At 46.2% G+C, this 22,156-nt stretch overlaps 1 protein-coding gene across 1 annotated transcript in view; it reads right to left on the bottom strand.

The window, feature by feature from the left end:
- Positions 1–22,156, bottom strand: part of ncanb (neurocan b) — a 63,577-nt gene that overhangs the window by 3,726 nt on the left and 37,695 nt on the right. Inside the window, exons 10-13 of the mRNA XM_088907321.1 lie at positions 14,691–14,804; positions 6,637–6,795; positions 4,689–4,771; positions 3,884–4,028 (exon numbers count right to left, since the gene is read on the bottom strand). Coding sequence (XP_088763447.1) covers positions 3,884–4,028; positions 4,689–4,771; positions 6,637–6,795; positions 14,691–14,804 — 501 coding nt within the window. The remainder of the gene's footprint in view (positions 1–3,883; positions 4,029–4,688; positions 4,772–6,636; positions 6,796–14,690; positions 14,805–22,156) is intronic.

Genomic DNA, 22,156 nt, shown 5'->3' with positions numbered 1-22,156 from the left:
TGCAGTTCCCCTTCAATTGCAAGTATTTCAAGTAATCCCTTTCCTTTGTAAGGGAACATTGAAGCTGGCTTAATTAAGTCATTAAGGTGCAATTAAGTAATGAGGTGCTTGTTGATCAAAGCCCTATAGTGGCACACAGTGTCACCTGTAAGGCCAATCTCGATTTTATTAATGCAATTAAAACGAACCAAAACCCGAAACAAAAATATCAGGCAGGTGATTTCAAAGGCTTGAGAGATTTCTCTCTACTGAAAGGCAATGACATCAATTACATTTCCCTAACATGCTGAAAACTTAAAAAAAAACTGTCCACTTGAGTCATATTCTGGACGATATTTATACTTCTGAAGAGTATTTCAACTGAAAAAGACGCTTAACTGAAAGAGATGTAAAGTTGTTTTTTTTAATTGCGGATCAGTTTTTGATCTCTGTGTCACTTGATATTTTTTTTACCTGCTTGTCAAGATAACAGAATTTAAGGCTTTAAAGCCACCGCGGAGAAAAACGTTGCTGTTTATTATTCCACACAAGACCCATTTTAATTTTTCAAAGAAAAACGCACTAGATTTCTGCGTCTCTGAAACCCCCAACCGTCCCACACATGCAGTACCACACATGGTCCCTAGATGGCACCCTTGTTGCTACAGAACAGCCCCATTAGGATTCCTGGCTACACCGTCAAATATGGAGACTGACTTGTACAGTAAGGTCCTTGGCTGTATGATGTGATTTTGAGCCTGCAGACTGCAGATGACCAGCAATGAATTTTAAGACAGTGTCTTAATCCCAGGAGCCAGAGATGATCTTCCACAAGGCTCAAATACAGAGCGTTCCTGCCTACGACACATTAGCATTACTCTTTATCAAGCCAGCCAGGAGAGAATGTCATTAATCCAGGAGCTGGATTTCACGCAACATTTGCAGCCAAATTAATCCTAAAAAGAACATCCTGGGATGTCTGTCACACAGACTAATTGTGGGAATTTAGTCAGAATTGATCTGAAAGCACTCAGTAACAGCCTCATGCCCGAGTCCTTCCCACGTGGGAGGCTCGTCTCTTCTGCTGTGAGTCGGGGTCACAGCTCCATTCATGCTGGGCGCCGGTCAGGGCCTGTGAATGAGGTGGTACAGTACTGCACAGCTAGCTTAAAGGCTGCTTTAGCAGAGTGTAAAGATCAGATCACTTTATTAACCATATACAATTTCTTGTATTAGGAATTTGTCTTTTCACATTCCTCAACTTGCTCTCCATGAGACACACAGACAGGGAGAGAAGCTGGGGGTCAGAGTGCAGGGTCAGCCATTTATACAACACCCCTGGAGCAGTTGGGGTTAAGGGCCTTGCTCAGGGGCCCAACAGAGTAGGAATCCCCTGCCAGCCGCGAGATACTAACCGGCAACCTTCTAGCGACAGGCACAGATCCTGAGCCACAGAGCCGCCTCCCCGCCCTTTTTATTAGGAGGCCAGGTATTAGGAGTGGTAAAGGCCAGGGGGAAATTTTGCCAGGACGCTGGGGTAACACCCCTACTCTTTTTGAGAAACGCCCTGGGATTTTTAATGACCACAAAGAGTCAGGACCTCGTTTTTTTTCTTATCTAAAGGACGGCGCCTTTTTACAATATAGTGTCCCCATCACTATACTGGGGCATTAGGACCCACACATACTCCAGAGTGAGCGCCCCCTACTGGCCCCTGTTATTAAGGGTGCAACCCCCTGCCACCTGTCTGGCAATGCCCCTGCTCGTGAGTGGTAACACTTACAGTAAACAGTGATGGTAAAGCACAATTCCAATTATGGGATAATGCTGCACAGGCTTACCCTGCTGAGGGCTCTCCTACCTGGCGCTAACACAAATGGCAGAGCATGCTGGGCCTCGGGATCTTGGGAAGGGCAACTAGAAGATTGAGCGAGATCGCGCCCCACGGAGAGAGAGCGAGCTGGACCCGCGCCCATCTGGTGTCGCCATGAACACACTCGTCACCCCGCGGCTGCGACCGCGGCTTGCCCGCGCCGCGCCGGATAACCGCAACGCAAACCCGGAGGGGTGGGGGAGCAGTTACACCCCCCCACCACCACCCGCCCTGCGCCTGGTGCCGCTTGCTAAAGCTCTAAGCAGCCGCACACGAGGCCTTGATTTTGTGCCCCACCCAGAGCCAGCAAGTCTCCCAGTTCACGAGCTGGGGTTGGGGGCTGGGGGGGGGGTTCATTACCATTTCTGGCAGCGTCTCGGTGTCGCAGTGGCAGGTGGTGCCACACAGGTTAATAGCCAGCTGCCTCCGGGGCAGGAAGACAGCTGGGCTGCCTCTTCAGCAGGAGGCTCCCCCGAGCGACTTTACTGCAGGGGGCCACAGGGGTCGCAGAATGGGACACTGCACCATGCCAGACAGATGTCCTCAGAAAATCGACGCTGTGCCCTTTTTTCCCCCCTCTCCTGAAATAATTGATTTTTTTTAAGTCCTTTTACCTTTTGATCTGTCGGCTCACACTGAATAGGAAACACTTTTAATTCAGCGAAGTCATGCAGTGGGTGGCTATTCTGTGTCCGGATTCTGATAACAAAATAAAACGAGCTCCTGATTTTATGTATGCCGTCCTTTTTTTTCCCCCCCACTCGTGTTTCGAGCCGTGGCAAGACAGCCAGAGGTCCAGCTGATCCTGGAAGCAGGATCATGTGCAGGGCAGGACTGTGCACGGACACACAAGGAGAGACCACTTTACCCTGCCAGTCTCCGAGAGGTGGGAGGAAACTTGATCAAAAGTGGATGGAACCCACGCAAACACAAGGAGAGCTTGCAAATCCCACAACCTTAATTGTCAACACAAAAAATGGTCAAATTCTGTGCTACAGACAGTACTTTTTTTATACAAAGATCTAATTTTAGTTATATTTCCAGGCTGAACTCAGTTAGATCTCTTGTGAAGGGTAAGGATGGTAAACTACTGCAATTATTTCCAGTGCTATTACCCTGTTTATACTGTACCAGACATGTCCTTCACTAGAGTTGCATGAAGTTCTACCACACCTCTCAAAGTTACACCATTCTCCTATTCTGATTTCACTGGGCTTTAGTATGCTTTATTCTGCTTTATGATAGCTCCTCTCAACAAAACCTTATTTGTATTAAGGGCTAGAGCTCTCTGCCTATCTAGAAAGTGAATAAATCTTGACTGGTATAGCCTTCACAAGTATAGCTTTCTTTCTGTGTGCATCACACAGTCTCTTGCAAGAGCGGAGGTGTCTAATCTATCTAGAGCAATGTGCTGGACACTTTACTCTTCCTGCTATGCACTGCTTTAGTCAGGCACACCCCGGGCCACTGGGGAGCTCTTAAGCTCCTCTGTTATTAAATGGTCTTTTAGAAAATGCAAACGCTGGGACAGAGACGGTCTCCTAGCTCACACTTTAACAGGAAGTGGTGCTTAAGTATCGATCCATCCATTTTCTAACTGCATTATCCAATTCGGGGTCATGGGGGAGCTGGAGTCTATCCCGGCAAGCAATGGGCACAAGGCAGGGTACCCCCTGGACGAGACGCCAGTCCATCACAGGGAACACTCAGACACACACACTCACACTAGGGCCAGTTTTCCAGAAGACAGTTAACCTCCTAGTATGTCTCTGGACTGTGGGAGGAAACCGGAGCCCCCAAAGGAAACCCATGCAAACACTGGGAGAACATGCAAACTCCACACAGACAGCACCCCAGGACTTGAACCCAGGGCCCCAGCGCAGCAAAGCAGCAATGCGCCACCTCGCCCCCGTCCCTGAAGCAGCCCATTTATTATTCCTCCAGCCCCCTTAACAAACCAGGTTTCCCACCTCCGAGAAATTCCCCATCCAGAAATCAGTGGTTGCTCAAGCCTGCAGGGGGCGCCATTACCTGTGCCTTTCTTACAGATGTAGGGCAGGTTGTAGTTGCAGGGCACATCGTTCCACTTGCCGTGCTCGTGAGCGATCATCACCACGCAGTCCTCGCCCCCGGCAAAGAAATTATCGGGCTGGTTCTCTCGCCAGTTCTCGTATTGCTGTGAGCCAGAAAGACCAAATCATATTTCAGGCCTTCATTCTTGAAAGGGGCTTCTTAAAGACTTTCACAGCCTGGACTCTGATGTCTGTGTTAGACTAAAATCACGTGGAATTTCTCTTTAAGATTCAAGAAACTATGCTTTCACCACACTGACGATGACTATAGTTGCAAATACAGGTTGTACTTGTGGTTCAGAGCAGCCACTATACTGAGTACTCTGGTAAATGCAGAGGGACCACCTGTGCAAAACTGATGGTGAAAGTCCATTTTTTAAATGAACACCTATTTATTACACGAAAAAACATGGTTAATGCAGGAAAACCAGAGTACTAACATTGCACTGAAATGTAATATGAAAAAATCATATGAAAGAGACTAAACTACTCTGTGGCCCAAGCAGTTCATGCACAGAACAACCATGTGCCACTATGGCTTGTAGGGTTGCTGTTAGCACCACACGTACAGTACCTGTGTAAAGTTAAGCACATCTGTGTATTAGTCAAATTTCTAACTCTAATCCTACACCTTATCAGCAACCTTCACCTGCAAATAAGTTGCACATAAAATGCACTTAATGTGCATAGACAACCATGCAAAAGCACCATGGGCCTTAGCGTAAGCCGCAGTTCCACAGGAAGACCTGTAGGGGGCGTCTCACCACAGCCATGGTGTCAGTCCACTGGAAGTCCTCCTCCACAGTGCGGTCGTTCAGTCCGATCCAGGCATTCTCGCGGCCCAGCCCTGAAATACAGCGGAGGAGTGAGAGGGAGTGCAGAGTGTGTGTGGGGCACCGTGCATCTGAAAAAACAAAACACAGCTCGCCTGCGACGATCTCGGTCGTGCTCTTTGTATCACAAACCCTTTATTAATACCTTGGATGCAAAACGAAGGCAGCGTCCTCCTTCTACGATTATAATTAGAGATTTAACAAGTTTACCAGAGGGTTCCCTCTAAAGGTTTAGTAAGCCAATCTCCTTATTATAATTAATATCATAATGAGGTGATCGGATTCGTTTGACCCTAACACATCATCAGAGAAAACTTTGCTGCTTATCCCAACCTTGCTTTGTTTGCTGTGCAGCAGATTCCCAGCTACAGCCTGACCTTCTGATTGCTGCTGCAAAGGTTCTCAGTGCTTTGCTGGTGATCACACGGAGCTACAGTGTTCGATAGGGTTATTGCTGGCTAAACTGGACTGTGATTCATCAGCTAGGATGACCGTAGGTCTAATGCATTTGTGGGAAGATTTTTCGGTGGCATAATTGAATTTCAATGATCCTGTTTCTTATTAACATCGTTATTAGGAACATTAATCTCATTAACGTCCTCGGACCATTTACTGCAGGGGTGGCAATTAGGCCCACTCCTTTTTTTCCTGCTGCTGTTGTTTTTGAAACATTCACTAAAACCCAGTCGCATTCTTTGCCTAGGCTTTGCATGTGCTGCACGACTGCACCGACGCCAAGGCGATACCAGAGCAACGGAATCAACAGCAAGACGAACCGGAGAATTGCATTTCTGGATCGTTTTCAACTCCTCGCGCTTCATTTCAACCTGGCTGTTTTCAGAAAGAGAAACATAACACAGTGCAGCTGAAAGAAGAGAAGTCCTCAGATCCCTGAAGGAAACTTTCACCCAGACACAACAAATGGACAATAAAGAGAAATTCATAACGAGGGATGGGATCTTTGATCTGTCAAGCTTTCTTTCTATTCCTTTTCTCAAGGTGACACTTACTGTATACCACATCTTACCGACTCCTGAAGGATCCTAGAGGAAAGCAGATCACAGCTGGAATAAACAGGTGGCTTCAGATACTGAGGTACTCTGTGTGCTTCAGAGTAATGCTATACTCTGTTTTGTTTCGAGAATAGCGCTACACTTTTCTGGGTTCAGGGGAATGGTATGCAGTGCTGTGTTCAGGGCAGAGCTACACTGTGCTGTGTTCAAAACAGTGCTGCATTGTAAAATATTGAGAGCACTGCTACACTGGGTTGTTTTCAGTGCAGTGGAGAACTGTTACACTGTGCTGTGTTCAGTGAAGTGAAGCACTGCTACACTGCGCTGTGTTCAGGGCAGTGCTATACTGTGCAATGCTCAGAGCAAGTTACACTGTGCTGTGTTCAGGGCACCAGGACACTGTGCTGTCATTAGGACAGTGGTTTGCAATGCTGTGTTCAGTGCTCTGCGCAGTACTACAGTACATTCTGTGCTGCACTACAGTGTGATGTGCTATACTGTGCTGTCTTCTGTGCAGTGCTATACTATGTTTCTGTCCTGTGCCGGGCTGTTTTTTGTGCAGACCTACAATGCAGTGCGTTTGTGACCGTCGCAGTTCCCGGGTCTCCAGCGTAACGCAACACAGGAACCAGCCGGGTGAGCTAAAGACCTCCCCCAGCCCAGGTGGCTGAGGTCCCTGCTACCCGCAGGGAGGGCGATGACGTCACCGTGTCCAAACTAGCTCCGCTACACGTTCTATATAGGGCTATGCTGTGCTGAAATATTGTGCTGTCCTGTGCTGTGCAGTGCTGGGCTGGGTTAGTAACTATGCTGTGCTATTCTGCACTGCGTTACATCACATCCGTGCAATAATGGCTCCAACAGACCGTTCACAAAGTCCTGCTCTTCGGGGGTGTGGATGCTGGCCAGGTGCCCGTTGTGCTCTCGGCAGTCCTTCTCCGCGTCCTCCCAGGTGTGCCGGTGGGTGAAGTAGCGATAGCAGTGCCCGTGGAACTTCCTCCAGTTGTGCTCACAGCCCTCAGTGTCTGCACAGAACAGAACAGAGCAGACCCCTCAGCCAGCAGAACCCCTTCGTGTTCTCAGGCTCCACTTGCAAAAGAATCTACCCTGCCTTTAGACACTATTCTCTGCCAGTTTTTGATTTTCAGTTCTGGTCCAAATAACAATGATCCCTTACACTTTCTGGACACTCCACTTAAAGCGCTTTACAGCTAATGGGGACTCCCCTCCACCACCATCAATGTGCAGCACCCCCAACACCCACAACCACACCCAAAGAAGGCCCTTAGCTGCTCAGTTGTCTTTGCTGGTTGAGTTGGGGGAGCTTTCACTGTGTTGGAATTTGTCTTTTCGCACACCCCAGCTTGCTCTCCATGAGACACACAGACAGGGAGAGAAGCTTGGGGTCAGAGCGCAGGGTCAGCTATTTATACGGCGCCCCTGGAGCAGCTGGGGTTAAGGGCCTTGCTCAGGGGCCCAACAGAGTAGGATTCCTCTGACGGCCGTGGGATTTGAACCGGCAACCTCCCAGCCACAGGCGCAGATCCTGAGTCACAGAGCCAAGGCGCCCGCACCTACTACTTTAAGGCAATAAAGCAATTATTGGTTGTTAAGAGAGCATTTGCTGGGGACACATTTGAGCTTCTATTATTGTGAAATGGGAATTCCGGACAATTAAACAATGTTAGTTATAGAACAGAGGTCCTCCGTGGCAGCAGAGAACAACGCTAATCCTCACTGAGGTGCAGCCGAGCCACTTCTGTCCGACATGCACATAACATACAGTAGCTCCCCTTCAGCCCCCAGCTGCTCAGAAGTTCCCCTGCAACTTTTCCCTCTGTCATATAATATTCGCCGTCAATCCCGAAAGCACTCAGCGATCCTTCTTCATACCAGGTACAACAAACACGAGGCAGTGGATCTTGTTTAAAAAGCCTATTCTGCCCTGCCTCGTACTTTTTTTTCGGGCTGCGTCAAGCCGTTTCCTGTTTTTTTTTTAAATCGGATACAATGCAGTTATAACTCTGAAATCGAATCTTTGCAAGGCTAATACCCCGAAAATGGTCAGAATCCTTAAATGAGGAAAACCTGCTTTAGCTCAGGCTGTGTTTGTTAATTATGCCCGGTCAAACACCAGTGCTGGAGGGATATCTTTCTCTCCCCACAGGGGCCGAGCCCCAGATCAGGCAGCACGTATAATTAGCCAAGAGGCAGATGAGGTTAACAGTCAATGAAGCCCAGCCTGCTGCCCCCAGATGTGGGCCTGACGAGTGGCGCTTTGAATGCAGAGAGCAAGGCTGCCTCCTTCGCAAATCTGAGGCGACACCTGGCAAATTGGCTGGCCGCAAACTGGCCGGCCCAGCGCTGCTTAGCATGCAGATCGATGCAGGGAAGACAGAGAGGAGAAAGCCCCTGGCAGGGGGAGAGAGGCTGGCAGGAGGCTCTCCGTATGGAGGGCTGTATTTCGAGACGCTAGCTCTGGGCGTGTCAATTATAATATCGAAAGCAGTGCAGTGTCAGATCATCACAAGTCCCAGAGACGGCGCTTAAAAAAAATTGGTTTGATCATTTTACGACCGATAAAAGCAAATTAAACACATTTTTATTGCTACTTTTTTCCCTTTCAGCTTTGGGTGGCAGCATCGGAGTGAGGCTTCTGACCTCTCTGGGCCCTGCTGAACTCCAGCAGATCTATTGTCTATGCGGGTTGCTCTTTGACAGTGTATACAGTACATGTTCAAGATTGTGCCCAGGAATCCGTGCACGTGTTTGTTTGCTGCATGTGTGTCTTTTTATTCATCCCGGACAACAGTAGGGGACAGTGTGCAGCAAATTGCTTTCTGCCCCTGTGCTAGACAGCCAGTGCCTGGAGAAGGGTCACAGGTCTTGAGCTCCCCACTGCCTCCCTGCCTACATTTAGATCGGAATGATAGAGCAAGGACAGCATCTGCAACCCAGCCACTTAATCTACACACTCCTCCCAGCAGGCAATGCCTCACACAGACACGGTGACGGTGATTCAGAATCTCACTTCAATTTTCACACAAAGCCCCCCCACACCTCCTCGGCCATGTGTCTGGGGCCCGAGGCAGGCAGCATTCGATGTGGCGCTTAATACCGTGGCCGGCGAATCCGCCAGGTCCCCCCCCATTGGACCTGGGCGAGCATGGCTCAGTGCTCTGGGAGCAGAGGGGCCCATCTCCGGCCAAATTGAGTTCAATTACAGAGTCGGGATGAGTGACAGGGAAGCACAAGTGGGAGGCTATGCACAATGAGATGCTCCATTGGGTTTTCACACACCATTCCACCTTTTGTCTCCTTTGAGAAATCAGGTTGGCAGCACAGATTTCTGCATCCAGTCCTTTGGAATCCATTTCGAGAAAAAGTGATGCCTGCTGCTGGACATGCAGCTCGTTTAAAGCCACATTAACAGAAATACCTGCCAGACTGGGCCTTTGAATGCAATGCACTGCACAGACACAGCATTAATATTCATTTTCAGTTTGCCACGCCGGAGACAAAACAGCAGTTTAGTTAGTATCTGGCTTGTGAAAACCAGCTCCACCATGCTTCTCTAATGCTGTTTGTCTTTTAATGTGGGATTCTACCAAAAGTCGCAATTAGATTTGCTAAGCTGGACGTGAGCTCCTATTTGCAAACACAGGGACAATTAAAGCAACTCAAGGCTTTTCAAAGTGCGCAGGGTAGTGCTGGCACAGTGCCCCAGGCGGCGTGTCACGGAGTGCCAGGGGAAGGCCTGGCTACTGTAGGGCTTTGTACCTGACAGATTGTGAGTGAATCTCAGGGGGCTATTTCTATCAAGGAAAAGGGCTTAGCAAAAGGGTGGCACAAAACTGCAATTATTCTGTATCTAACCAGCCATCTGCAAGAAGCTGTCTTTGCGATATGCGCACTCTGCACTGTGTGTTACGTTTCCCACTGAAACACAGGGACTGTTGCTGGGTGATGAAGTGGCTCTCATTTTCACCTCTATTCTGATTTCCTGCAAAAAAACCATGTTGTTGTTCTGACAACCTCCCATTCCCTCGATCAGAATGCTGTCTAGCTGAGGAACCGGCAGTTCTCTTGGTATCTTTAACAGAAACATTTCTCCTATCAATGAGGTAGAGAGGCTCAATGATCTTGTCTCATTTGTAACATTTTTTTCTATTCGAGTACTTTTCCAATTAAAGTCTTTAACGAGCAACATTTTACAGGCTTTCTGCATTTGTCAGGCTACAAAAATGTTGATTGGACGCTCTAATTAACGTCATAATTGATAAACATAAGAGTCTTACACAATTCTAATTAGCAACCATAACTGAAGACTATAACATTGCATGTGTTAATATATCATACAGCCAGTAAATACACATTAGAACACAGCAAGCTACACAGTTTCTGCTCTTATGAAAAGAAAAAAGAAATTTGAAAATCCCATGAGCACACATCTAAGACATTGTATAGACACCACCTTCAACCTCTTACTGAGAGAGGGAGACAGGGAGACTCAAAGATGGAAATAGGGGAAGTCTCTTCTTAAGCCCCTGATTAAGACGAGCGCAGCTTGTTAATCTGAATTCAAGCAGACAAGGCCAGTCCTGCTGTATTTACAGACCTGCCAAGAAGACATCAGCAAAGCAAACCTCTGTTTATAAAGAGGCAATTACAGATATTCCCCAGGGAGCCCATTAAAAATCCTTAAGAAGTGCTTTTGTTTCATCCTTTACTGTAGGAACATAGAAGGTCAGCCCCATGTTAAGCACAAGGCAGGCTTGCTTGTTAGAAATGTGGCACCGTACTGCAGGTATGTCTAGATATTATACTGCTTCATCCTACTACAACAGCTGGTGCTGACACTGTAGATTTCTCACCTGACTGTCCTGAAGGAGGCATGCAATGAATTATTTAATCATAATTAAACACCAAAAGCTTCCCCCCTAAATCAACAAAATGTATAAACTAGGTACTTTTTTAACAAGGGATGTCATTGAAAAATGTATATCACGAGCTGTGCATCACAACGAATAAATAAGTGTTCCCTTATCTACCAAGATATTGTGCATTGAAGCCCCTGGAGAATTGTGTTGTACTATTTCTGTATTTTAAACCACATTGTAGTTAACTACAATAAAACATTCCATATTTCAACAATAGGCTGATTTTCAACAATTTAACAAAATTATCAGATCAGATAGCACTGTTGAGCCTTATTACCGTTTAACAGAGATCCTGCTATTTTAAAACGTTGATATTTTCTGAAATGCCAAGGCTAGGCTGTCATTATATTAAGTCATTATATTATATTTTAATTTTTAGGAACTGGTTCCTCTAACTGTGTTATTAGGTATAATAAATCTTCATTAGTTTTAATAATGTCTAAGGACCCAGCGGAGACAAGAAATTTAGCAACTGAGAGAAAGTCAATTAGATTGATTTCATAGCGCACTACTGAGATGCCCTCTCCCAGCACCCTGTGTTCTTGCAAGTGTTTGTTACATCTTCACAGCAGGACCGCTCCGAAAAAGTTTTCGGGACAAAATTTCAGTCTAAAGCCAGTGTCTTCTGGCCTTAACAAACTCCAGCCTCCAGTCTAATGCAGATGGGTTCAAACAGTCACTGTCATACTCACCTTTCTGGGAATGGTAGTGAACAGTATTGTACTCATGAGCGCCTAACTGATCTCGGTCAGTGAGTGCTCTTGGGTAGAGGAAGTGATGTCATCGGCGCACATGCAACATTCTACCCAGGGTGGGGCTGATGTGGATGAGATGCTATACACCTCACCGCAAGCATGGAACCTTGTGGGAGCCCCAATACGTGACGTCCCCCAGCAGCTGGTTTCCTGGCCATAGGAGACTCAGAAACTCAAATCTCTCAGACGTGGCCCCACGATGCTTCTGCACTTGACCGGGTCAGAAACTTTGGCCATGAGGCTGTCTCACCGGACCTCTGCCTCAGTGAAGGTGACCCTGGTTTTTTAAAGTCTTCTTCTTACTCAAGGCAAAAATAGCCTAGAAAAAAAATCAACTAGTTTTCCAACACAAATAGAAGCCACTGCATATCACTGTGGCTTCTGTGCTGTTAACAAGCTTGTTTGCTTTCTTCCTGCCAGTGAGCAATCTTTGCTTTGCTTCAGCATTTTCTTTCTAACCCACAGCCAGGCTTACATAAATCAGCAAACAAGGACACCTAACTACGCACTGGGGATTCAACGCCTTCATCCTAGTGTGTTTTTTCCTGGTGCAGAGCAAATATTTATGCAGCTTTTGTGAAAGAACCAAAAATACGCTATTGCTGAATCTCCAGAATACTGTATTATAATATAAAGTAATTTAGCAGGCGATGTAATAACCGGGTTTTAATTTACAAAGTGTTCATTTTGAGACACGGAAAGGCAAAGCAAAATAGATAAATAATACAGCTCCCGTTTGTGTGTGTTTTTAAGTCTTGTTTGCTATTGTTTTATCTGGCAGAGGGAAAACATTTGAAAACTATCTGTGAGCAAGTAAAAGCAGGGACTGGCAGCCTGCCAGCCAGACGAATAGGCAGGTACTTTTTATAGTGCAACAGGCAGACAAGTGGGAAAATCAAAAGGAAGCTTCAAGTTCAGATGACAGCTGCTAAATAAGACATCAATCCCAGAACTGTCACAGCGGAAAATCAAGTCCAATTTGTAATCAGCATTTTGAGAATGATAGCAGAGCAGAACAAAGCTTAAAAAGTATGGGAGGATCTTTACAAAACACCTGCCTGTCACCATTTATTTATTTTGAAACTATCCTGGCTCCAGCATAAGAGCGACATGGCAGGAGCCTGTAGCGATTTCACTCCCATTATCAAATCTCTCCCAATTCCCCCTTCAAAGGAAGAAAGACGGTTCCAATTTATTTTGTAGTTGAGTTTATCTAGTTTATTTGCTCCCAGAGCAGGGCTTCAGCCTTGGCGGTGGGCAAAAAGCTGTCAGATGGACTGGCGCCTTCTGCTCTGGTCATTTAACAAGTCTGGCCAATAATCCGAATGACCCAACCTCAGGGCGTAGGGGGAGGGGGGACTCTGTAAGGGTTCAGAGCAGCACACTTAATATAGCAGACAGGAAGCAGGCAGAGATTGTGTTTCTCATTCGAATTTGGTTTCCTCCATCCAGGGGAAGAAGGACAGGTCACTCTGAAGGAGCAGAGTCTTGGCATGGTCAGCAGGAGAGGTAGATTGCTTTAGTGGAGACAGAAGGCGGCATGCAGTGATTGAGAGGCCACTGCTGAAGACTGCCAAAGACAGCAGCCAAAGGCTCTTTATTCACAGTTTGTAAATTGGGTTGACACTGTTTGCTAATTGCACAGTATTGTGCACATGAAATTGTGTTGTATAAAAAGCGTGTCTTTACCCCTCAACGTGGCTGACAGACAGGATGAGGATACAGAGCTGGTTATAGCTGCTGTTGTATGCCGTGCACTGCTTGTATTATTTTCAGGCAGGGTTCTGTCTTTAGACTTGTCAGGGCCCCAGAGGAGCCCAGTGTTATCTCACTGCTTTTCAGCTTGGTTTTGTTTCGTGCGTTAATAAAGCCGAGAGCCCTTGTTGACTCCCACTCACTTTATTCTTGTGTTGGAATGTTTCACGTGTGCCAAGGTCCCCAGACGGCCATCCGCAAGGTGTGAAACTTCCATAAAAATCCACTTAATTATTTATTTGCTCCTTATGTATGGAACGCTTTAAGGGAGCATAGCTGCAGGAGCACAGCCGGATATTTAGCTGGCTCATCACGCTGGCCCAGTTCAGCCGACAGAGCAATTCAACAGTGAGATCCTGTTCAGCTGACACAAACAAATCTAAAGGAGAGAAAAAGTTCTCTGCAGATGCGTGTGCGTGCGTGCGTGTGTGTGTGTAGATGGCAGGAGTTGGAAGAAAATGTATTTATCCATACGCTCATCAAAAGTAATCCTAGAAATTGCACTCCCATTGCATGGCATTAGGAGATGCAAGGTCTGGGGAATTTGTGGAAAGCTATAATTCACATCTGGTAAAGCATTAACAACTGCTTGAGAAAAAATATTCATTTTCCATGTTTTTCCACTATGACCACTTGTACAAGACCTGCAGCTGGTAAAACCCAAATTGGATCAAACTGGTCCACAACAGGAGGCTTGCACCCCAGTCCTTCCCCTGGGGATGACCTGGATCAGCCCACACAGTCCACACAGAACAGAGCGCCTGGACCTGGAACTGGAGCAACACAGCACAGTGTCACCGAGTTCTCCCTGGCCCTTCTACTGCGCTCTGACATAAAAAGCACTCCCACTTTCCTCTTATCTGACTGGGCAGGAATTGATTGCCCATGCCTCATTAGCCCTGCCGCTTGTGAGCCAGGAGTCCAGCACACTCTGAAATCGAGCACAGACATGGCTAGCAGGCAGGCTGCAGGGACAGACAGGGAGTGAGGGGTCCTGCCTGCTGCCAATTACTAGCAGGGGAACTAATCGGAGGAAATTCTGCGGTTTTCCTGCAGGGCTGCCTCTCACACCACGCTCTGATTTTCACGGGGGTGTCTGACAGAGTGAGAGACCGGTGCCACACGGAAAAGGGCCACATGGAAAATTAACAAAGACGGATCCTTTCTTTCACAACAGGGTGACAATGCAGCTTGTCTCGTTGTAATCTCAAAAGGAATGACAGGGCTCATACACAGAAAGAGACCTCTTTCAGAATCACTGCATCGCTGGCTGCTACAGCAAACTAGATGGTATCTTTCATCTTCCATCCCATTATTTTGCCATGTATGCAGTATGTATTTGCTTTCCTAAGCATGACCATTGCATCACCATGATTGTGCAGTACATGGGACAGGAAACATTCAGCTTGTATTTGTCAGGTGAATGGAGGTTTTGGGGATATTTTGGGGGGGCTATAGCACTGTTTCTACCTTTTTCACAGGTGGCCCCTCCATAGCTGGGCAGGCACAGGCAAACGAAGGAGTTGATCTCATCGATACAGGTGCCTCCGTTCTGACAGGGGGTGGACTGGCAGTCATCAATGTCTGCAGGAAGACAAGGATACAAACAGGGAGTTAGTGGAGATGGCCTTAAATCGTCAAACAGCCATACGTTACTCAGCTTTGGCCTGGGAATCATTCGTTTCTGATCGCTGCTTTCACTTAAAAAAATACTCATGCTACAGCTTTTCTGATTCCTTCCACTCCCTAAGCAGCAAGTCATCCCCACAGCCTTCTGGGGAATGTAGTTCAGACGAGAGATGCCATCTTGGCTCCACCTGCCATTCTATCATAGCATACATCCCTCCTGGGACAATGTTATCCACCCATGGAAAAAGACAGAAGCCACCAACTGTGGCCATGAGGACAGATGCTGCATCCAGTCTCAGTGTTTCAGGACGTCCCGTACAAAGCACCACTGCAAATTTCAAATGTCATTGACAATCAGCTGCACAGGGTGTTTAACTGGAGAACCTAAGATCGTGTATTTATTTCCATTTCGTCCTTTATTTAAGAAGACAAGTCAACTGAGAACAATTTGTTGTTGGTAACAATGACCTGGCCAAGGGGCTTATGTTGTAAAATAGACAACAAATTGCTGAAACCAGAAAGGTGGGCATGCAAACAACCCCTACACTCCAAAGACTGCTATCAGCTCTGTGCTCCGCACTCAGAGGAGTAAGCAAATCTGCTAGCTGCAAAAACTCTTCAGCTTCCCGTGGTTCACATGAGAGGTAACTCAGCAGAGAAGGTATTGAAAGCAATCAGAGGGATAATGGACTGGGGCTCATTGGGCTTTTAATATTTGCTAGATTATGCATGCAACCAGAGGGTTGCTAAACACTTATGCCCATTGGAAGCTGGGCCATGCACAGATAGCAGAGAGCAGGCAGACGGGTCTCTATAAATAAACAGGCTGATATTTAGCACAAAAAAAAGTATAATTCTAATTCCCTCCACCACTGAGCCTGCAGGCAAAATCGATTAGAAACGCAGCTGGTATCCCAGCATCTCCTCAAGAATCGCCTGATCTAGCCAGGTCTCCTCGAGGCACTGGGGATGGGGGGGGCAGAGCAGGTGATGTGGCTTCATGCATCTTCCAAGCTAGGGGGGATGTCAAGAGCCCTCAAAGGATTAATAAGCTCCTACTGTATGAAAACATGTGTTTCAGTGTGTAAGCACTGCTCTTTTTTCTCAAGCTGGAGGGGTAGTGCTAGCCCAATCTGCAGCCTCAGTCAGTGATGTGGAGTAATGCAATGCATACCACATTTTTGCATCCTTAAGTAAACCAACTAATCCAGTCACTCCCAGCTATACACTATAGATGGGGAACTCTGTTCACTGGGAAGGATGGGGTTAAACTGCATCCTCTCCTTGTGTAGCCTTGTTCTCTCCCTTTCTTACCACCACAGACATCAAGATACACTCTCGTAATACTCAGCAGCTTAAGCTTGCGTGGGACTTGAATCTCGCATCTACCCACACAGCTGAGTCAACCTTCCAGCGCAGTCCTGCTCACATGCCCTGCGCGCCTCTCTCAGACTCGTGGAAGTACAGCTTTTTAAAATGGAAAGACTACGCGGACGGGACACTGTGAGAAACTAGGGAAAGCTGTAGAGCTCTGACTGCGGAAGACGAAGCTCAGACAAGCCAGAAATCTCCACGCTTAAAAATCTTGCATGGCTGTTTGCCATAATCGGGCTAGGGGAACGGACAGCGTCTGCAAGAGTGCGTGTTCGGACAGTGGAATGCTCTCCTTGAGACCCATTTTTCCAGGTTAGCGTATCCTAATGTCTGAAACCAGAATGCTGTTTTATTCTGCTCTCCATCTCTACAAGTCCTTTCTATCCATTTACGGCTGATTTATTACCTCCACTGCGAGGTGCTTCCAGACGTCTTGACGAAAAACAAAAAGGAGCTATATGAAATAAGCTGTATTATTACTGCTGCCTCCTCGTGGCGATCCGAGCAGACAGGGGCCCAGTCTCTTGGATGAGTGGCGGAAGCAATGGGGCTGAAGAGCCAATCTCCTGGAAGCGAGGGATGGTGCCCCGGCCCCTTTGTTACACAAATCCAGACAGCCGGGAGGTCTTGTGCTACAGCCGCAGCATCTCAGGTTTTTCTTTATCATTTAACCGAGGTTAGTACAAAGAGTGGCAACGAGGAAGGAAATGTAGTAAATAAGAACGAAATAAAATACATTATTATATAAAATACATTATTACAACAATAATTATTATTACGCATTATTATGCAATATTATATTAAATGCTTAGCACCTAATTTTGCCATTTTGACACCTTCCCCCCTCTTAGGTCTCAGGTCTGAGGTCCAGGACGCTGCTGGCCTGCGCACAGCAGCTCTGAGCACCTGCCCGTCCGTCCACTGGGCCAGCTGCTCTGCAAGTACTACGGCTTCCTTCAACGAAAGCTTCCATGAGGAAAAGGGCTCATTTGTCAGTTCACAGGCCAAATCGCAGAAGCAGAGGGAAAGCAAAGTTCTGAGAGGCCTAAAACTGCACATACTGTATGCACAGGCAGTGGCAGAGTCTGAAACTGCACATACTGTATGCACAGGCAGTGGCAGAGTCTGAAACTGCACATACTGTATGCACAGGCGGTGGCAGAGTCAGAAACTGCACATACTGTATGCACAGGTAGTGGCTGAGCCTGCTGGAGCATATACTGTATGAACAGGCAGGAGCACAACCTGCCGCAGTGCATATGCTCATGGAGAACATGGAGCGACCTCTTATCTGTACAGCTTTTGCTTGCTGGAATCGGTCAGGCACAGAGGACCACTCTCTTGGCCGCTCGGGATAAATGCCTGCTTGCAATGCTGCCTTTTTAATAGCAGGCAATTCGAGGCTTTTTACTTCTACCAAACAATGTCTGATTTATTGTTTCAATTACAGCTCTTGGAGGCTGGCGCAGAGCTGTTTGTAAACTTGAGCCAAATAAAAATGGAGATAAAAAACTCAACTGAATATGTTTTTCTACAAGGGGGAAACAGTCGCTCAAACAGAAGCAGCTAGTTAACGGTAATGAATTCCACTCATTTGTCTACCAGATCAGCGTGAATAAAAATAGCAAAGTAGTCCATTGCAGTTCTGGGCAAGAACTACTTTACTCCAAGAAAAGGCCAGTGTCTGAGTTTGAAGAGAGCAAACTTGTTTAGAAAACATCATCTGGCTTGCAAATATGCACAGGAGCTTAGCGACGGTTTGAAAGTGTCTATTGAAATTCAGTGCCGTCTTTGTCTATACTGTATTACTATTAATGTTTAAAGGATAAATTACCCTCTTTCACTGTAATGGGTATCACGTTCTTGTTGATTGTCTTTATTGTAATTGCTTTGGCAAACCGTGAATAGTCCTGTCTTTTCCATAAAAGCGCTTTATGGACTGAACTGAGAAAGAGAGAGACTCTCAGACAGGGACGGAGAGAGAAAACATGCAACACCGAGGGACAACGAGACACAGAGAAGGATGGAGAAGAGAATCTTTTTCCGCAATTTAATTATATTGAATACATACTTGCTAAAAACATCCACCCATTTTCTAACTGCTTCTTTCAATTCAGGGTCCTGTGGGAGCTGTGTCCCAGAAGCCCATTAACCTGCCAGCATGTCTTTGGATAGTGTGAGGGGAGGCGAGAGCCTGGAGGAAAGCTGCTTGAACACAGGGAGAACATGCAGACTCCACACAGACAGCACCCCAGGGCCCCATAATGCGAGGCAGCAATGCTAATTACTGTGTCACCGTGCCTTCCCTTGCTAAAAACATTCTAAGCCCAAAAAAGCAATAAATAACAACAACAACAAATAATACTGTATATTAATTTCAGAAAATCTGTCTAATCTTGAACAGCAATGAAGGGGTTAGCAGAGAAATAGAGCACTGAGAGGAAGGACCCCTTTGTCTTATGTCTTACGGAGTCTGTGAGATGCTTCTAACCACTGCTAAAAGCTCTGCTTGTCATACCATTAACCACAAAGGGCCTATTAAAGCAAACTAAATGCCAGCAGTTTTTAGATCAAACACTGTTTTGATCAATTAAATAGAGCCCCTGAAGTTCAGAATGCCAAGGAGGAAATTCATTTAAGATGAAATGCATGAACAAGGTAGATGAAAGGAGGAGAAAATGAACTCTTTCTGCTTCAGAGCAGCATACCAGGCCCTGGAGCGTGTCCAGAGAAAGTAGAAGGAACGGAGTCTGGATCACTCTTTGAGGTCTGAGGTTATGCTAGTCATTGCAGTTGTGATCTAAAGGTGGGGGGGGGAGGGGGGTATATGTGTTGGACTGCAAAACTCCCCCCCCCCCCTCCCTCGTGAGAACATAAATGCATCCCCATTAAGTGACAAATATCCACAATCAGGTGGACAAGTGAATTCAGTTCTGCACATTCTTCTGTGAGGCAAGACTGTAGGACGCTTGATTATAGAGGTGGGGTTGATTATAGAGGTGGGAGGCCAGGTGTTGAAATTGCTCACAGAGTGGGAAAGGAGAGGACTTGAGCAGTGAAAGGAGTTGTCTGTACTCAGTGGCTGACATACTGCAAGGTGGTACAACTGATTGCAGAGATCTTCTTGTTTCTGATGAGTACTTATCCGAGAAGCTGGGCCCTGTCCAGTGGAGGTGCACTGTAGAGGATGTTGACAGACGATGGCTGCCTGGATTAGGTGCTGTGCTGTGCTGTCAGGTGCTCACGCAGTGCCTCAGGGGTTAAGAGCGCTACACTGTGGGACGGAGGAGAGTGGACCCTGCTCAGGCAGCCGAGGGTAGAGAGGGCTGAGGAGCAACTTTGTGAATTTGAACTGCGGCTGCTGGAGAGAACAGACAGTCCTGGCTGCAGTGCACCGGGCGCAGAACTGCCGGCGAGGGAAGATGTCAAAACATGTCAGACTCTGCCCACTCCTCCAGTCACCTTTGCGAAAAGCGGTCTGGCCGGTTGCTTTCTGTTCTGCTTCTCAGAAAGCTACGTCCAAGTCTGCGGAGCCCTAGGGGGGGGCGTCTGAGTCTGTTTCCTTCAGCTGTCAGAGAGGCCTGGCGTGAGGAAGGAGGCCCAGAGAGGATGAGGGGGATCTGGTTGATGGGCAAGAACTACTTCACTCCAAGAAAAGGCCAGTGTCTGAGTTTGAAGAGAGCAAACTTGTTTAGAAAACATCATCTGGCTTGCAAATATGCACAGGAGCTTAGCGATGGTTTGAAAGTGTCTATTAAAATTCAGTGCCGTCTTTGTCTATACTGTATTACTATTAATGTTTGAAGATGCACTACTCCAGTTCCTGTGAATTTTAATGTCTGCAAGTCCTGAACTGCACCAGCAACTTGCTCCATCACGTGGAGGACATTCTGTCCCTGTAACAGCACATGCTGAAAGGCCACAAGGTATAATTTAAAAATGAGCTGGATTAGTTAGATAAATAAAATTCTTGCACTTGCTGCAAGCATCCTCACTGATTGCTGAACAGGTGGGGTTTTTGGAGCTGCCAGAATCCTGCTGGACTGAAGGCAGCTCTTTACCTATGCAAAAATACCAAGGCCTGGTTCACATTCCAATTGACCTACTGCTGGCGGTAGGGTGCAAATCTTAAAATATTATATAAAACAACATGTTTTAATTTCTCTCCTTCTTAAGGAAACGGGAAAGATTTCCTAGTGTGCTCCAACCGTATTGCCGTTTTGTTGCTAAATTCTGATGCACTTTTTGCAAAGGTTCTAACCGAAACAGAAACACACATGTGCCGACAACATTACAATCACGCAACAAACAAGCATCCTGAGGGATTTGTTTGCTTCTGACAATGTGTGCTGCTTTTTCCACGGTTTCTTGAGCAGTACTGTCTTTGGCTAGAGCACAGGAGATGAATTGTATAGGAAGTAAATAACCATAACCATATTGGTTTTGGTCAATCATTTATTAATAAGGTTCACTCAATACAATACCTCTCTTGGCACGAGTTCAGACAGGGGCTTTACAATGCTCTCAGTTTAGCCTTGGCTGGGGCTTTCAGGAGAGATGTTCGTCAGGCTATTTTATGCTTTTATTTATTTTAATTTTATGCTTTTGATTAGTTTGGCTATTTCTGGCACTGTTTCCTGTATTCTCCATTTGTTAGGTAAATCTTCCAAGGTTTTCAGGATATAAAAGAAACAGGTTAAAATCAGTTCTTATACCTTTGAATTATGCAGCTATTACCACCTCTCTGCCCTCAAATGTTTCCGTCTGGTCAGTTACATTCTTCCGGGGAAAAATTCCGCTTATCATCAGCAGATTTGAAAAGAGGACACATTTCACGATCTGAGCAAAATCAATGCAGATTTGATTAGATGGTCTTCTTCGCAGGTCACACTAAATGGTGGTAGGACCTGCGTTATAAAAATAAATATTTCTTGCATTCATTTTTTATATTTTCTATGTTCTTTATTTTGCTCCCACCAAATTATTTGGAGCCAATTTCCTGCTTTATAACTCGTCTTATTTGGACGGACAAGTAGCCCAGAGTTCAGCTGATGTAATGCCACGCTTACCTGATCTACCAAATTTGAATTATTATTGTGCTTTTTAGCTCAGGATCTTAAGGATTCTGTTAGATCCTGATACATCAGTCTCTTGGCACCAAGTCGAGCAAGGATACATTAAATCAATAAGACTTCAACAATTTCTATATTCTGTCATTAAGTACATTGTCTTTGAATGAGCCCTGTTATAGCAAACTCATTGGGCATTTGGAAAAAAGTCAACTAATTTCTCGGCACTACACCAAAACTTCCCAGGCTGTCATCAGTACAGAATAATGTTTCCTTACTGATCCTCAGCCTGTCGTTTAACACAGTCTATCACCATCTTTTAAGCACAAATGATCATACACTTGGGGATGTCATTGATGCTAATAGACTGTGCATATTTCGGGATCTAAAAATATTCTACACCCAATTTTTACACTGGGGCCATTCACAGCCATACAGGGCTGTGGGATTCTATCCTGTCTTCTCTGATAGAACTGTATAAATCTTCTTCAAAATGTTCTGGTCTCATCCCAATATAAATGTTTCCTTAAGACAGAAAATCAGTCTTTTCTCAGTCACTTTCAGAATGTACTGTACGGGTCAGGGAATTCGACAGCCTGGTAAGTAGTTCTGAGTGGGTTGCAGGACGGGGAAATTTTCTTCTTTGGACAAACCTAGCACCTCCAGTTAATACTATTAAGAATACATTTACAGGATCCATGCTAGACCAAGCCATTTCCGGGTGGAGATCGCAGCCAAACTCTCTCTACCACAGGGAGAGTGCTGAGGAAGTCCCTAGGACCAACTAACATATGTTTTTGTAATTCAGAGCTTATGGCTTCATGCAACTGGTCTTCCACTGGATTTAACTGATGAGACCATACC

The sequence above is a fragment of the Atractosteus spatula genome, chromosome 28 (assembly GCF_055471065.1).
Source record: "Atractosteus spatula isolate fAtrSpa1 chromosome 28, fAtrSpa1.hap1, whole genome shotgun sequence".
Lineage (NCBI taxonomy): Eukaryota > Metazoa > Chordata > Actinopteri > Semionotiformes > Lepisosteidae > Atractosteus > Atractosteus spatula.
The sequence above is the reverse complement of the archived record's forward strand: the minus strand, read 5'-3'. Positions and strand labels throughout refer to the sequence as shown.